The sequence below is a fragment of the Phyllobates terribilis genome, unplaced genomic scaffold (genome assembly GCF_046119375.1).
Source record: "Phyllobates terribilis strain yellow unplaced genomic scaffold, ASM4611937v1 Scaffold_7__3_contigs__length_470593459, whole genome shotgun sequence".
Lineage (NCBI taxonomy): Eukaryota > Metazoa > Chordata > Amphibia > Anura > Dendrobatidae > Phyllobates > Phyllobates terribilis.
The window spans coordinates 357,402,252-357,420,491 of NW_027362767.1; the positions used below are offsets into that span (position 1 = coordinate 357,402,252).

Consider the following 18,240-nt stretch of genomic DNA (forward strand, 5'->3'; position numbering starts at 1 on the left):
ATGTGTCTGCGGGCCGCAAGAAGCAGCCGGAGGGGCCGCATGCGGCCCGCGCGTTTGAGACCCCTGCTATAGAGTATAATGCAGCCACCCCATAGAGTATAATGCAGCCCCCATATGGTATAATGTAGCCACATAGAGTATAATGCAGTCCAATATATAGTATAATGCAGCCCCCATAGAGTATAATGTAGCCACATACAGTATAATGCAGACCAATATTATTATTTATTACTATAGCGCCATTCATTCCATGGCGCTTTACATGTGAGTATAATGTAGTCCCCATATAGTATAATGAAACCCTCCTTATTTTAGAGTTTTCAGCATTGTTTTTTTTTTAGGACCAGACTGACAACTCCTTCCAAGGTTCTCATCCGTGCACCACAATAGTTGTCTCTCTTCTCTGTCCTTGAGAGTTGGGAGGTATGGTGTTAGGAGGAAGAGCTTTGAAATGAACACTTTCTATTCGGTGTATGGGCAGAATGAAGTGGCTCTTGGGAAATAGAAAAAGAAAGAAAATGTCATTATGAATAAATTCCTCAAAAAGTTTTATTAGCAGTTCACAATAGTGATGTCTGAGGTCATCAATATCATCGAGTGAGGAGCTAACAAATCCACCAAAACTAAAGCATATCACTGTGCTAAGTGGACTATCTAGATAAAATATAACTTTTATTTACAATATTAAAATTATTGTTCTAATTCAATTCCACTGTGCTGAGTGTAAGCCCATTCAGCTACAATGCGTTTCGCCCACCCATTTGTCAGGGGGCACATCAGGAGACTGATGTAAACACTGTATTCGAACACTAGAGCCGCCATATTGTGGCTTGTAGAGCTTTTATCAAATACTCTAGTGTACAAATACAGTGTTATCAGTCTCCTGATGTGCCCCACCATCTAGTTATATTTTATCTAGATAGTCCACTGAGGTTAGTGATTTGGGGAAGATAAAATGGCCACCACCTTATTGTAATGGCAGTAGCTTGTCGTAGAACGTAAGGACAGGGCTGTCAGTACATGGCATGTTATTGCCCGGCCTCAGCGGCGTAGCGGCCTACTGCACACTCTCACAGCCCTGTCCTCACAGTCTAGCACAGGATTCTGTCAGGAATAAGGCGGCGGCCATCTTATTTCCATAGCAATAACCTCCCCAGCTATAGCTATTGTGATTCAGTAATAAAAGGTATTTAGAAATGTGTTCATAATGACATTTTCTTTCTTTCTTCTTAATCTTGGACAATCCTTTAACTATGTAACGCAATAGGACTACATTAATAAAGCAAGTCCTTACTATTATCACCAGAAGACCACTTTCGCTTTAGTGATTGCAACGTATAAGTCACATTTCTAACATTTCATCACAGCCACACTGAATCAAAGTCAAAACATTTGATTTCACAGTAAAAACTTTATCCTAAATCTTAGTCAGAAATGTGCCAGTCACAACATGGCGCCTATTAGGCAGCGCACGTAGCTGATTGGCTGGCGTCATGACGTTAGTCGTAATCGAACGCCGGCTCAGCAGTGTGACGTCACTTACCGCGACCGCCGGCTAGTCGCTGTAGTATCTGGAAGTGGAGGAGCTCCGGAGACATGGCGTCTTCAATCTGGAAAGGGCTGGTCGGGCTCGGGCTCTTCGCTTTGGCACATGCGGCTTTCTCGGCGGCTCAGCGTAAGTCATGAACGAGGAGGATGGGGGGAGGAGAGTGAGCAGCCGCCATGGGACAGGCCTCGCAGGCCGTGGGGGGAGGGGAGCCCAGCTGTTGTCACTGGCAGGTGTATAGAGGACGTGCTCTGTGATGTAGGTCAGCACTCCTCTGGCAATGAATGTGTTAATGTGAGGGGCAGACTCCCCCCCCCCCCCCCCAGTGTGTGCAGTCCTGACCTCTGACCCTTGAACCCATTGCACTATGGCTGCCTGCACAATAAAAGGGAAAGCCATGGAGGGCTCTGCTGTCCTTTTATTTAATTCAGCCCCATTTTCAAGACCCCTGCTTGCTGCTAATAAATGGAAACAAGCAGAATTTAAAGAGCGCGTCTCACTGTATTTCTTAATTTAAAATGAGTACACCCTCCAATCTGTGCTGCTCTACTGATTCTGGAACAGTTCTTCTCCTGTGACCTTCATTCTAAAGTTCTCCCACTTATTTATTAAAAATGCACATTTTCCCCATTTAACCAACTGGGCGTTTACCACAGATCTTCTCTTTGGGTGTTTGCTTTGTCTCCTCTGATGCCGGCAAAAAAAATCAATACACGGCAGAAGATGATCTGTGGTATACGCCCAGTTGGTTAAAAGGAAAATTTGCTCCTTTATTTCCTGAGGGCAAAACTTTAGAACTGAGGGACACAAAAAAAAGCTGTTCCAGAATCAGTGGAGAAGTGGCAATTGCAGGGCGTGCTCAGTGTAAATGAAAAGCTGTCAGAGTATACAGCCAAAAATCAGTGTTCTCAATAATAAGTGGGGGTCCCTGAGGTCATACCCCCTCCACACCTAAAGGGATCATTCCACAGGTTGCCCGTCACATTTTTTCTTTATTTTGCAGATGTTTCCGTAGCGGGATAAAAATTAAATAATAAAAAGAATACTTGCCAGCAGATCCCCTGCTGCTTTCCCGTACTGCTGCGTGCACCTCCTGTCTGTTTCCTCTTCTATAGGGGTCAGAGTAATTGGCTGCAGTGGTAATGTGCTGCCCAGAGAGAGGAGACCAGTGGGGGACGTTATGGAAAAAGGTGTTTTTGTTTAGCTTTACACCATGCTAGGTCAGTTTGCTAAATAAAAAATAAAAAAAATGGACTTGACGACCCCTCTAATTGTTACCACATCCAGATGTGAGTGATCACTCCGATGTGAATATTCCATGATGTTGTATCGGGGGGGCGCTCTTGTAACGAGCTGGGCACAGGTATCGGGGGGGCGCTCTTGTAACGAGCTGGGCACAGGTATCGGGGGGGCGCTCTTGTAACGAGCTGGGCACAGGTATCGGGGGGGCGCTCTTGTAACGAGCTGGGCACAGGTATCGGGGGGGCGCTCTTGTAACGAGCTGGGCACAGGTATCGGGGGGGCGCTCTTGTAACGAGCTGGGCACAGGTATCGGGGGGGCGCTCTTGTAACGAGCTGGGCACAGGTATCGGGGGGGCGCTCTTGTAACGAGCTGGGCACAGGTATCGGGGGGCGCTCTTGTAACGAGCTGGGCACAGGTATCGGGGGGGCGCTCTTGTAACGAGCTGGGCACAGGTATCGGGGGCGCTCTTGTAACGAGCTGGGCACAGGTATCGGGGGGTGCTCTTGTAACGAGCTGGGCACAGGTATCGCTCTTGTAACGAGCTGGGCACAGGTACCGGGGGGCGCTCTTGTACCGGGGGGGGCGCTGTTGTAACGAGCTGGGCACAGGTACCGGGGGGGCGCTGTTGTAACGAGCTGGGCACAGGTATCGGGGGGCGCTGTTGTAGCGAGCTGAGCACAGGTATCGGGGGGCGCTGTTGTAGCGAGCTGGGCACAGGTATCGGGGGGGCGCTGTTGTAGCGAGCTGGGCACAGGTATCGGGGGGGCGCTGTTGTAGCGAGCTGGGCACAGGTATCGGGGGGGCGCTGTTGTAGCGAGCTGGGCACAGGTATCGGGGGGGCGCTGTTGTAGCGAGCTGGGCACAGGTATCGGGGGCGCTGTTGTAACGAGCTGGGCACAGGTTTGATATGATCCAGAAAGATGTAAACACTAAATGTTTCTATTCACTGATGGCAAACGGAGATCTTGAATGTTGAGGAATTGGTAAAACTGCTTCAGATTTCGGCCTTCAGCACTCAGACATTTTGGGAGAATGAACTGTCTAGTTATGACATACAGCAACCATTATCATTATCATCAATGTGGAGAATTATAGGAAGAAGCTTACACATGTACACCTGAGATGTGATGCAGACATACTACCTGCACATAAACAAAATATAACTAACACAGCGCCCCCTGCTGTGTGCTTAAGAGAGTTCCTCCACTGTATATGCCTGCAGTTGTTGTATAAATGAAAAAAAAACAATGTGCTAAGGTATTGCATAACCTTTTATAGAATAAGTTTTCTTTATCTACAGAAAAATGAGTAGTTTTAATTATGCCATACCTACTGGTGACGTGTGGTGGCTTATAGCAAAGGACTGCATGTATTCTAGTACCAGATGAGACTTGTAGACCAGTGGGTTACATAGAAAAATACTAGTTCTAAAGGGCACCTGGTAGGTGGGACCTTCCAGATTTCACACTGGAGCTTTTAGTCCTCCGCTGTTGCTGGTTCCACTCTATAAAGATGGTCATATACTTTCATTAACTGTCATGTTGAGTTGGTGCAATTCGATTTTTTTTTTCTGGACTCTGACTAATCAGCCTCAGATTGTGGCAATTGGATGGGAGCCCCAAGAAATGCCTCCAGCATTCGTGGTTCTTCTGATTAGCTAGCATGGCGCGACATCACGTGTGCATCACGGCTACAGATTACTGATGTGGATGATGGACCATGTCCTGCAAATTGATTTGCACCAAATCTGTCAGCCGAATGCTCATTTAGCTTATAAACCTTCCTCACCCCCACAATGCATACTCAGCTGCTAAATGCTGTGCTGGCATACCTATACCACATTCAAAAGGTGTGGTCATATGTTAAGTGGCTTGCGAAAGTATTCACCTCCTTGGCTTTTTACCTATTTTGTTACATTACAACCTGTGTGTAAATATTCTTGTAATTTCGATTTGTATGTGATGCATCAGCAATTACCTTCATAAGTCACATGCTTAGTGACAGGAAGTCCATCTGTGTGTAATCTAAGTGTCACGTGGCCTGACGGTATATACACTTTACCTTTTCTGAAAAGCCACAGAGGCTGCATCACAATTAAGCTAGAGGCACCACTAACCAAACACCATGAAGACCAAGGCGATCACCAAACAAGTCAGGGACAAAGTTGTGGTTTACAAGTCAGGGTTGGGTTATATAACAACAAAAAAAAAAAATATCCCAATCTCTGATGATTTCCCCCGGAGCACCATCAAATCCATTATCAAATGGAAAGAACATGGTACCACAACAAACCTGCCAAGAGAGGGGCGCCAACCAAAACTGTCAGCCCGGGCAAGGAGGGCATTAATCAGCGAAGCAGCACGGAGACCAAAAGGTAACCCTGAAGGAGCTGCAGAGTTCCCAAGCAAAGACTGGAGTATCTGTCCATACAACCACAATAAGCTGTACACTCCATAAAGGTGGCCCTTATGGAAGAGTGGTCAGAAAAAAAGCATTTACTTACACACAAAAGTTGTAAGGCTCGTTTTGAGTTTGCCAAAAGATGTGGGAGACTCCACAAATGTATGGAGGAAGCTGCTGTGGTCAGGTGAGGCTAAAATTTAACTTTTTGGCCACCAAGGTAAACGCTATTTCTGGCACCAAACCAACATAGCTCATCACCCCAAGAACACCATCTTCACAGTGAAACATGGTGGTGGCAGCATCATGCTGTGGGGATGTTTTTCGGCGGCAGGGAAAATGATCTGAGTTGAAGAGAAGATGGATGGTGCGAAATACAGGGATATTCTTAAGCAAAACCTGTTTGTCTGTCAGCGATTTGACTGGACGGAGGTTCAGCTTCCAATAAGACAATGACCCAAAGCATGCTGCTAGAACAACACTCGAGCAACTTAAGGGGAAATGTGTAAATGTTTTGGAGTGGTCTAGTCAAAGCTCAGACCTTAAACCAATTGAGAATCGGTGGTCAGACTTGAAAATTGTTGCTCACCAGATGAAATCATCTAACCTGAAGAAGCTGGAGCAGTTTTGCCTTGAGGAATGGGCAAAAATCCCAGTGGCAATATGTGGAAAGCTCAAAGCGACTTACAGCTGCAATTGCTGCAAAAGGAGGCTCTACAAAGTACTGACTTTAGGGCAGGGTTGTGGAGTCGGTAAGCCAAACCTCCGACTCCTCAATTTCCCAGACACCGACTCCCTCATACATGGCTCGTGTTTAAGTGATAAATTTACTGTAGCACAGATTCATCTCAGCTAAAAGTCTAGATCCTTAGATCAGGAATAGGACAGACATTTATAGGACATTTCATAACTTTCCCAAATTCTTATGAAAAAATATTCCCCACAAACTGCATTGAACTACTGTACCCAATTTATAATATATTTTAGGAGTTGGTCCATTTAATTCCGACTCCACAGCCCTGCTTTAGGGGGTGAATAGTTATGCACACTGAAGTTTTCAGTTCTTTTGCCATATTTGTTTGTTTCACAAAAAAAAGAAAACCAAATGTTCACAGTTGTAGGCATGTTCTTTACATGAGCTGATGCAAACCCTCAAAAAAAACTGAAATTCCATGTTGTGAGGTAGCAAAACATGGAAAATGCCAAGGGGGTGAATAGTTTTGCAAGCCGCTGTATTATATAGCTTGTGGTATGTAGCATGTAAATGAAACGTCTCGTTTTCCCTTGTGATGAGTCGGCCATTCTTATGACCGTATTGATTTGGATGGATCAGGAGAGAGCGACCTGTAGTAAGAGCTAGAGACAGAATCTGACAGTGCTGGATGCCCATGCCACCTGTTACCGCAGCTAAATACAAGGGTCGCTCTTTAGCCAGGGACCCCAATAAGAGAATGGCAGAAATGTTCTGACTGGTAATGTATGGATTAATAAGAATGCTACATTTATTCTCTGTAGTGCCAGGGAGTACACCGTAGTGGTGCAATCATATTTTTAAGTATGAAGGGAGTACAGTCGAGTACACAGCGGTCGGACACGAGCTGCATCTGCTCATTGATAATGTGCTCTCTGTTCAAATAAGCTTCATTTTTGATGAGCAAATGAGAGCAATCTAAGCTCCGTCACCAGTGAGTCTAATTGACTTTAATGGGTCTGTATTCTTTTTATCAGCAATGGCAATTTTAGATGTTAATTCTGCAGGGAAGCCTGGAGAATTGTGAATTCAGCTCTGGAGCATAACACACTTTATAACTCGGGATCAGTACTAGATCAATTAACTCTACAGAAAATCAAGATAAATCCAGATTAAAGAGTTAGTGTAGTTTATTTAAAATCATAATAGTTCTTTAGAAATGCTCTAGATTTGTGGGGGTCTGGGTCCTGAGACCCCCCCACTGATTGGTTGAAACTCTGTGCAGAAGCGCCCAGCTGAGGGGCTCAATAAGAAATCTATAGAGCCCGTACTCAGAAGGTGCTTGTCTCAGGACCCCCCAGAGTTTAAAAGTATTTCTGAAGGACTATGGTGATTTTCAAGATAAAGGAGAAAAAAAATGCATTTCTCTTTGAATCATCCAGTGTCCTCATCTGGCAGAGAACAGGCTGATGTCCATGGGTGGGTGTTACTGTTACTGAGAGTGACTCATTTGTCCATTCTGGTTACTTTTTTAGATCGTTCCTACATGAGACTGACTGAAAAAGAAGATGAAACGTTACCGATAGATGTAAGTTTCCTCCAAGTAATTGGCTCCAGTTTCCAATTTTGCATACTCACTATGATAAGAGAACATTGGAGGATTCCCTCCCCTACCCCCAAGCTTTCTTATTCTTAGACTGGGATTCGGCTACATTCTGAGCTACAATACCAGACATGGTACATGGGTAAGAACGGTGCTGGGTCTAGGAGAGCAAGCAGAGCCCTTCTTCTCTAATAGCACGCAGCTTTTTTTAGACTACGTCCTGCTACTCCTCTACAAGCAGAGCACTCCCTGGAGCGCTGACTCCTTCCCTTACCCTGACCTGGCATCTCTCAGGGCAGGCTGGATTGGAGGATATCATAGAGTTAAAAGGGGGAGCAAGTTCACACTGCAGCGCCGGGGAATAGAAAGAACATTCTAAGAGTGGATAATGGATTTCCAGAGGAACAGTAGTGGAAGGGAGATTTGTGGTTTTATAAAAAAAAAAAATCTTGTTTTGTCATAAAACCTCCACATAATTGGCATTAAATGTTTTTTTCCCATTTAAGTATTTCATGGTTGAGACCACAATAATTGTATCCCAGCTTTGACCACTGGAGCGGCAGCCTAGAGCAGCTAAGCCTTGCTGGTTTCTGTAACCCCCATTGAAATCCAGAGGTTAGAGCCGGGTCTGAGTTATTAGGGCTTTTTCACACAGCGTTTGTATCCACTTGTTTGGTCCCGTCGGGGCTTACGTCCAAACTCTCCCCGCAAAACAGGATTTGGATGTATGCGTTGAAGGGGCCATAGACTATAATGGTGCCGACAGAGCAAACGTGCTCTGCCTGCATCATTTTCGGGCATGTATGCCTACTGGAGGCTACTAGTAGACTGTGTCTGAGTGTCCGCCTCCAGTAGACATACACAACCGAAAATGATGCATGGCAGAGCGCATGTTTGCTCTGTTCAGCTCCATTATAATCCATGGCCCTGTCGGCGCATGCGTCCGAATCCCATTTTGCAGAGGTGGGTGTTCAGACGTGACCCCCAACGGGAACAACAAACATGGACAGCAAATGTAATGTGAAAGCAACCCTACGAAAGGCCAAGTTGGGCTAATTCTTTAAAATGGTTGATACCGTTAATGTGCCAGCAGTCTTTGTCAGCAAATATTGGATTTGTATTACTGAATGTTACATTATTTTTCTGGTCTAATTTATTGGGGGGATGTGGATGGTAATGAATTATAATCTGCTAGGAGGCCAATTCTAAGCAATCTGTGTCACAGCCTCAGGGCTCGATCACGCCACTGTATTTTCGGTCTGAGTGCCGTTCATGGAAAAATCAGACAGCACTCAGACCGATGTTATTCAGTGCAGCAGTTCAAATCAGAGGGTTTTTTTAATTTTTCACTAACCAAATCTGTGTATAAAATAAATCGCAGCGTGCACAAGTTTCTTCTGTAAATCAGATGAGACTCAGCCATTCAAGTCTATGGAAGTGCAAAAAGAATCGGATGCCGTACGGAGCTACAGTACAGAATCTGATTTTTACGGATACATTGCAGTTCTGTAACAGGAAACTGTAAACGGTCTTGTAAATTAGTAATAGCTGCTGCTGTAAAAAAAAACAGTACATGTGTGAGAAGTGAGAGAAAAATCATCCGTTTTCTGGATGAAACCCTTGACTATTTTTTTTATACCGTCGTGTGAACCTACCCTTATGGAGACAGAGGCAACTGGACCTGTTTTGGGGGCAGTTAAGGGCTTTTGCCACCTGGTGATTTGCTATAAATATGCAAGAATCTGTGAAAGAAAGCGCCTTAAAAGATTTTTACAAGATACATGTCAGAAGGAATATTCTGTGAATGGCTATGAAGAGCTGAGAAATGGGCCACATCCATGGAGGCTGCGCTGAGGTTCTCTTATACATGGGAGATTACCTGTGCTATAGTTGTGCAGGGTGTGTCCCTTAAAATGCCCCTTGCCAATAAATGGTTAACCTGCAGTTCTGCAGGGTGTCTCCCTGAAAATGCTCCTTGCCAATAAATGGTTAACCTGCAGTTCTGCAGGGTGTCTCCCTGAAAATGCTCCTTGCCAATAAATGGTTAACCTGCAGTTCTGCAGGGTGTCTCCCTGAAAATACCCCTTGCCAATAAATGGTTAACCTACAAGGTCAGCAAAGATTGTTCACAAGTCTGACCCGGCTACTTAAAATGAGAATTTGGCAAAGGTTTTTTTTTGTACAGCTATGCAGATTTTGAGAAGGGGTGGGGGGGTGTCAGTCTGGTAAGAACTTATGAATGAAATCGTTCAAATTCGGAGAGGAAGGGAGAACACAATGTGTCTATTAAAGCAGCGAAGGAGATTATCCTTCGCTGCTTTAATAGGGCAGGGAAGATTTGCCCCCTTTACTGGGGTGCTCCAAGGATCCCTTCCAGACAGAATAACCAGGCGGTGCCTGTGGTGACCACCGGCATATCATGTCCACATTGGATCTAGATGCCTTGGTGTGGTCTGCACAACCTGTGATTGAGCATGTGTCCCCTTTATGGACACTATAATCCGCCCATAAAGAAGAAAACAAACAAAAATAATAATAATCAGGCGTGCACTTATAAAATGGAGTACAAAAGGCGCAAATAGAAAAATTAATTAAGTGCAAAACTAGACACAAAAGGGCAAATGCAATGATGAATTTGGGCCACAGTTTGTTTGCTGCAGTACTAATTATTTCTTTTTTTATCCAATTGCAGATAGTCCTTCAGACCTTACTGGCATTCGTAGTAGCATGCTACGGCATAGTACATATTGCTGGAGAGTTCAAAGACATGGATGCCACTTCAGAGCTGAGGAATAAGTATGCATGTTTCCTTCTGGCAGTATGGGGTTGATGTTGGGCTAGTCAGATAGGAGACCACCAGCACTGCACCAAAAGTTGCTTTGGGATTTTAATTCTTTGTATCCAAAGCAAACAACTTAATCCCCTTTGGTTTTATCTGGCACAGAAATAACTTTGTAACTTCCCAGGGAATAAATGATCTTCTGCAGATTTCCACTGAGGGTTTGTAGGCCCTGCCGATCACTAATAGGTTTTTATAGGGTCAGAATACCACTTAACCCTTTTGCTCTTTCCTAATTAATAGTGTTAGCGATCGCTGCTATCCTTTTGTAACGGAGATATTACTAATGTGTGGGAAAGCTTGTAAGCAGTACCGTATAAAAATATATAATTTCTTAATTTTTTCAAAGGACATTTGACACCTTAAGAAATCACCCGTCATTCTATATTTTCAATCACCGGGGACGAGTAATGTTCCAATCCCCAGAAACAGAAGAATCCCATCAAAATCAGCCCGGCTTCATATCCAACGCGTCACTGAAGTTACGAAAACTAGAACCAATGCAACGCTGAAAAGAAAACAGATTTTTACAGATTATAGAACAGAATATTGTGATAACATCAGTCCCGGGGTATAAACTTTTATTAATTTTTTTTTCTGGAGCAGTATTTATATTGATCTTCCAGACTTTATATGAGGACTTGCTTTGTACACTTCTGAGACGAGGACTGAGCGGCGGAGCAATGCACTGTAACTTATTGCTACAATTATGCTGTAAGAGTTGTCTTTTATCTTGGAAACACGACCTATCGCTGCAGCGCGAATATGAGAAATTGTCAGGTTTGTTAAGGATATGTATGTGGTTTATCTAGAGATCTGTAGGGCAAATATTCCTCCGGACCCCGAAGACCTCAATACTTGTTGCTCTGTGATAATGTCATTCACTTGCATGTAATCATTAACTGCCCGCCCCTGTCAATGCGGAGGAGGAAGACACATCCAATGACGCCATTAACAGCAAGGCGTGGGACTACAACTTCAGCTAGTGCGGGCAACACATAAAGGGCATATTGGGCGTTGTGTTCCCATGATAAATGGACCATCGTAGATGACCCAAGCCAAGTTCCCACGATGAGTATTTGCGCCAAACTTTTTTTTTTTTTTTTTTTTTACCCCACTGCCTATTTTTGTGTGCAAATAAAAATCAGTGTATTACAATTCCAGAAGAGTTTATGGGATTTACAGAACGAAATCCGCAGTATGCCATTTTTTTTGCAGTAAATGTGTATTTTATCCGCAGATAAAAACGAAAAAAAAAGCATGCAATCCGCACATATCTTAATGAAGTCCTATCAAAGCTAGCAAAGGGTATAGGCACATGGTGTCAAAAGACTGAATATGTGCACAACGTCATTTTTTCCATTCTGGTGCATTATGTTCATTTTTTGCGGCCTTTTTTTTTTTTTTTTTTTTTTTAGATGGGTTTCAGACAGAATCTGCTTGATAAAGATGTCTTGTGCACAGATCCATAGGGCTTCATCTGCTTTTTGCTGCGGAAAAAAAAAAAAATACACTTTTACAGTAACAGTTAAGTGAATATTTCTGAAATCTCATGAACACGCTGCTTGTTTTTTTCCTTGAAGATGTGAAGCATCAAAGTTTTTTTTCTTTTTTTTTTCAAACCTGCAGCGAGTCAATTCTTTTACTGTATTTGCAGAGTTTTCAGCCATTCAAATAAAAGGTGTGGGGGGGAAAGCCAGTAAAAATGCACGCAAAAAAGTGCGTATTTTACCTATCATTTTTTTCCTGCCAACACTGCAGAAAAATCTGTTGCAAAATATTCAACATGTGCACATATTCTTTTATGGAAAACAGAAAATTTCCAAAACTTTAGTTTTATTTCACAGGTGACACACCAAAAGGAGAAAAACAGAATAAAAGCACATGTAAAAAAAAAAATGCAAGTAACTAACTATAAGTAGTTAATTGGTGCAGAAAATCTGTAGCTTCAAAACAATGCACCAAATACTCATCATGAGAACTTAGGTCTTTTCCTCATCTCTGCGCACAATGCGATCTATAAAGTTTAGTTGATTTATAATGGTTTTCCTTCTGATAATTTCTGAGTTGACGCTGCATTACGCCTGGATATTATCGGGTCTACGCAGCTCTGCACAATACTATGGTGTTATGATTTCTTTAAAACATGAGCTCGGAAGCAGACAGATTTCAATAAAGGAACAGTCATTGACCCTTTTCTCATTGTCGGCCTTCTTTATATGGAGAACTGAGAAGACACAGATGTGTGCGTCTGCCTTAATAAATGCAGTGGAGATGTGTGGTCACATCAGATCAGAAAGTCTGTTGGGAAGATTAATAATGGGAGAGAAGACAAAATCTGAAGGAGATCCAGCCACCACTTACCTTGGGCCACAATGGGGTGCTTGCATTTAAGGAGAGTAGTGAAGACACTGGCCATATAATTGGGTTTCAAATATTCCCTAAAAATAAAACCCTTAATCATATGATAAAATGTAACACGACTATTTAAATATATAGTAAGATTATTATTTAAAGGGAGACTGACAGCTCATACATGCTGCCAGATCTATGGGCAGCACGGGCTGCATGACTGCAGCCATGTATGTCTGACATACATACTTTGAAAAACATACTTTAAAAAAATACTGGTGACTGAGGCGCATGGGAGACTACAGTCATGGCCAAAAGTTTTGAGAATAACACCAAAATTATATTTTCACATGATCTGCTGGCCTCTGGTTTTTATTAGTGTTTGTCTGATGTTTATATCACATACAGAAATATAATTGCAATCATATTATGAGTACCAATAGGTTATATTAACAGTTAGAATGAATTAATGCAGCAAGTCAATATTTGCAGTGTTGCCCCTTCTTCTTCAAGACCTCTGTAATTCTCCCTGGCATGCTCTCAATCAACTTTTGGACCAAATCCTGACTGATAGCAGTCCATTCTTGCATAATCAATGCTTGCATTTTGCCAGAATTTGTTGGTTTTTGTTTGTCCACCCGTCTCTTGATGATTGACCACAAGTTCTCAATGGGATTAAGATCTGGGGAGTTTCCAGGCCATGGACCCAAAATCTCTGTTTGTTCCATGAGCCATTTAGTTATCACCTTTGCTTTATGGCAAGGTGCTCCATCATGCTGGAAAAGGCATTGTTGGGCGCCAAACTGCTCTTGGACGGTTGGGAGAAGTTGCTCTTGGAGGACATTCTGGTACCATTCTTTATTCATGGCTGTGTTTTTAGGCAAGACTGTGAGTGAGCCGATTCCCTTGGCTGAGAAGCAACCCCACACATGAATGGTTTCAGGATGCTTTACAGTTGGCATGAGACAAGACTGGTGGTAGCGCTCACCTCTTCTTCTCCGAATAAGCTGTTTTCCAGATGTCCCAAACAATCGAAAAGGGGATTCATCAGAGAAAATGACTTTGCCCCAGTCCTCAGCAGTCCACTCCCTGTACCTTTTGCAGAATATCAGTCGGTCCCTGATGTTTTTTCTGGAGAGAAGTGGCTTCTTTGCTGCCCTCCTTGAAACCAGCCCTTGCTCAAAGAGTCTCCGCCTCACAGTGCGTGCAGAAGCACTCACACCAGCCTGCTGCCATTCCTGAGCAAGCTCAGCACTGCTGGTAGTCCGATCCCGCAGCTGAAACAGTTTTAAGATACGGTCCTGGCGCTTGCTGGTCTTTCTTGGGCACCCTGGAGCCTTTTTGACAACAATGGAAGCTCTCTCCTTGAAGTTCTTGATGATGCGATAGATTGTTGACTGAGGTGCAATCTTTGTAGCTGCGATACTCTTCCCTGTTAGGCCATTTTTGTGCAGTGCAATGATGGCTGCACGTGTTTCTTTAGAGATAACCATGGTTAACTGAAGAGAAACAATGATACCAAGAACCAGCCTCCTTTTAAAGTGTCCAGTGATGTCATTCTTAATCATGACTGATTGATCGCCAGCCCTGTCCTCATCAACACCCACACCTGTGTTAATGGATCAATCACTAAAACGATGTTAGCTGCTCCTTTTAAGGCAGGACTGCAATGATGTTGAAATGTGTTTTGGGGGTTAAAGTTCATTTTCTGGGCAAATATTGACTTTGCAAGTAGAGTAATTGCTGTTAAGCTGATCACTCTTTGACATTCAGGAGTATATGCAAATTGCCATTACAAAAAATGAAGCAGTAAACTTTGGAAAAATTACTATTTGTCTCATTCTCAATACTTTTGGCCATGACTGTAGTCGGCTTCTTCCCTACCGCAGAGCGACGGCTCTCTCCCTGCGCCCTCCCCTACCGCAGAGCGACGGCTCTCTCCCTGCGCCCTCCCCTACCGCAGAGCGACGGCTCTCTCCCTGCGCCCTCCCCTACCGCAGAGCGACGGCTCTCTCCCTGCGCCCTCCCCTACCGCAGAGCGACGGCTCTCTCCCTGCGCCCTCCCCTACCGCAGAGCGACGGCTCTCTCCCTGCGCCCTCCCCTACCGCAGAGCGACGGCTCTCTCCCTGCGCCCTCCCCTACCGCAGAGCGACGGCTCTCTCCCTGCGCCCTCCCCTACCGCAGAGCGACGGCTCTCTCCCTGCGCCCTCCCCTACCGCAGAGCGACGGCTCTCTCCCTGCGCCCTCCCCTACCGCAGAGCGACGGCTCTCTCCCTGCGCCCTCCCCTACCGCAGAGCGACGGCTCTCTCCCTGCGCCCTCCCCTACCGCAGAGCGACGGCTCTCTCCCTGCGCGCTCAAACATACAAGCCTGGAATCATGCAGCCAGTGTCTGATACTTGCTGCCTGCGGTCAGGTTCCCTTTTCTGAATTCTGCCGACAGTAAATAGAAATGAGTACAAGCTGAGAGCCCATGCTAATTCTGTACCGAGACACTGAACAAGCGCTGTGCCTGAGCAATCAGTAGTGTAAGTCTCTAACGATGTCCCTATATCAGCACTGGTGCTGTGCAGATCACAATCTGACAAAGTACAGTAACATCTGTATTGTATGTGTTCACTGAACAAACGCAGGAAAAAGCTTTCATGGTAGGGACAAGTACCTATTTGATTTGCATTTACAGCGCCTCTGAGACAGGTGAAAAGAGGTCATTGGCAAGGGTCTATGGCAAATGTAAGAACGTTACCTAATTGTTCAGAGGCGTACTATTGTCCTGTGTAAGGGTATGTTCACATGGGACACACTTTATGGATAAAAGTATTAGGATTCCTCTACATTGCTCTTACAGGGGCTTTTATGACCTCCCATTCTAAATCCATAGGCCTTAATATGAAGTTGATTTCCCTTTTGCACATATAAAAGTTTCCACTTTTCTGGGAACGTTTTCTACAAGATTTTGGAAGTGTCTGTGAGAATTTTTGCCTGTTCATGCAGAGGAGCATTTGTGAGGTCAGACGCTGATGTTTTGGAGGAGAGGCCATGCATTCCGAAGGTGCTGGCTGGGGCTGAGATCTCTGGCTCTGCAGCCTTTGGCCCTCAATCAAGTCTATGTGGACTTTGCTTTGAGCATTAGGGCAAACTCATGGTTGGATAGAAAAAGCGCCTTCCCCAAACTGTTCCCACAAAGTTGGATGATACAATTGTCTAAAATGTCTTTATGGCGAAGCATCAAGCTATGTGCACACAGTGCGTTTTTTTTCCGTTCAGAATTGGCCCCAAAAACGCTGTAACTATATGTGGTCTCAACTACATGGATCAGTTGCTCTGGTTTCTTCCTCTTCTCAATAATATCACTCAATTGTGACCACAACTATGATTTGTATTATTAAAACTTAATTAAAAAAAAATGGTGACATTATCTTTATACAGATGAAACACTAAAATAAAAAAGGATAATTTTTTTTTTAAGTTTTCCATACATTTTAATGGAAGAGTTTGATCCGCAAAACTGATGAGAATAAGACATGTTCTGAGTTTCTCATTGGACATACAGATCTATTTTTAAAACTGATGTAAGAATCAATGAAATTCTATAGATCCTTGCACTTGAAAGACAGCACATGGAGGTGTACAAACGATGTGTGAATGCAGCCTTAGGGTTCAGATAGCCATATTGGAAACCGGGCCAGTCGTGTCCACACAATGTGACTGGCTCAATGTGCTCATATGTCGTGTACAGCTGCCTTTATATTACATGAATTTTTACATTGCTGTGTTCTAAGGTGTAATGTTTCTCCTTGTGGAGAGTGACAAGGCAAGCCTCACCTGGTATGTCAGAGTGAAGAGACTAATAAGCCATGCAGGCTTCTCTGAGAAATTAAATATGCAAATTGTCTCTTCAGAGAATAAGAGGACTAGAACTCTAGTGCTACCTAATGGAATGCTAGAGTTCTAGTCCTCTTCCTCACTGAAGAGACAATTTGCATACATTGCTGTGTATAATATTCAGTTTTTGCAGTGTTTTCTCAGGTGGGTTCCAGGCAGAATGTGCACATACCAAAGGCTGGTTTTAAGGCTATGTGCCCACTATGCGTTTTTCAAGCGTTTTTGCCGTGGAAATGCATGTGAAGAATGCTTCTACCTGGCGGGAAAAACGCATGTAAAATCCGCATGTGTTTTTCCTGCCAGGGAGAAGCGGAAAAAATATGCAGCATTTCTGCATCGTGGGCACATAGCCTAATTATACAAAAAAAGTAAGAATAACTAGCTCACCCTTGTAGATTCATCCAAACACAGGGGAAGCCTGTGATCACACTAGTGCATTGCGTCCAAATAGTATGTAGAGTACGGAGCTATGCAGCTTAAGGGGGTCTTCTAGTCTAGATGACCAATTTTTATGCTATTTTTGTGATTTATTTATTTATCCTTTTTCTCAAAAAAAAAAAAAGAATTTTTGGGATAGGGTTTTTTTACAATATATTTACACATATTTGAAGTATGCTTACAAATTTTTATATCATGAAAAGAGTACAAATAAGGAACAAGGAAAACAAAATGGTGGTGGACGGTGGCCACAATCCCAGCTGTTTGTACTTGTCTGAAACAAACAAAAAAATAAATTTTACACACACACACACACACACACACACACACACACACACACACACACACACACACACACACACACACACACACACACACACACACACACCTCAAAAAAATAAAGGGAACACTGAAATAAAACATCCTAGATCTGAATGAATGAAATATTCTCATTGTATTACCTCCTTCTCTGCCTCTCAGATCTCGCTCCTGAGGACTGCAGTGAAGCGGCGCAGGCGCGCATGTGCGAGATCTGAGGGAAGGAGGTAATACAAGGGTGGGCCAGACGAGTGAAAGACGTGTTTTTCTGGGCACTTCACCGCTCTTTCTCTTTTTTCCATACCCCGGGCGTCCCGGACGCCTGCAGCTTGCTTCACTTACACCTTCCCGGTAAGGCGCCCCCTCACCTCGTCACTGCAGTCCTCAGGAGCGAGATCAGAGAGGCAGAGAAGGAGGTACCGGTAATAGGATACAAGGGCCAGAGGGATGCGCTACCGCTCTGATAGTCTTGGAGACAGGGAGGGCTGGGCAGGCAGGAAGAGCTGACCAATCCAAGCAGGATTTGTATACAACAACCAGCCAATCGCCGGTAAGGTTCATAACTTTAAAATTACCATATTGAAATCAAATCTGATTTTTTTTTAATTTTTACCGTATGTACGTTAGAAGAGGGGTAGTCTTATACAGCGAGTATATCCCAAACTCTATATTTTAACTGGAAAAGTTGGGGGTCATCTTATACATCCAGTCGTCTTATACTCCGGAAAATACGGTATTTTATATATTTATATTCTTAATTACTATGATTGTTGCTATCTCCAATAGCAGAATTTTTTAAAAAAAGTGAAAATTAATGCAATTTTTTTTATGCTGAAAACTGATCATCAATTTTTGGCACAATTGGAGGCTTGTCAAAATTCCAAAAAGAAAAGATTTCGACTTGATTCTGGTACGGGAGTTAGGG

At 43.7% G+C, this 18,240-nt stretch overlaps 1 protein-coding gene across 1 annotated transcript; it reads left to right on the forward strand.

Annotated features, from left to right (window-relative positions):
* Positions 1-1,506: 1,506 nt before the first annotated feature.
* Positions 1,507-12,519, forward strand: MMGT1 (membrane magnesium transporter 1). The gene is made up of 4 exons (XM_073641298.1): positions 1,507-1,675; positions 7,416-7,468; positions 10,176-10,279; positions 10,672-12,519. The coding sequence occupies exons 1-4, from the start codon at positions 1,597-1,599 to the stop codon at positions 10,832-10,834; spliced, it is 399 nt and encodes a 132-aa protein (XP_073497399.1). The 5' UTR covers positions 1,507-1,596; the 3' UTR covers positions 10,835-12,519.
* The last annotated feature ends 5,721 nt before the right edge of the window (positions 12,520-18,240 follow it).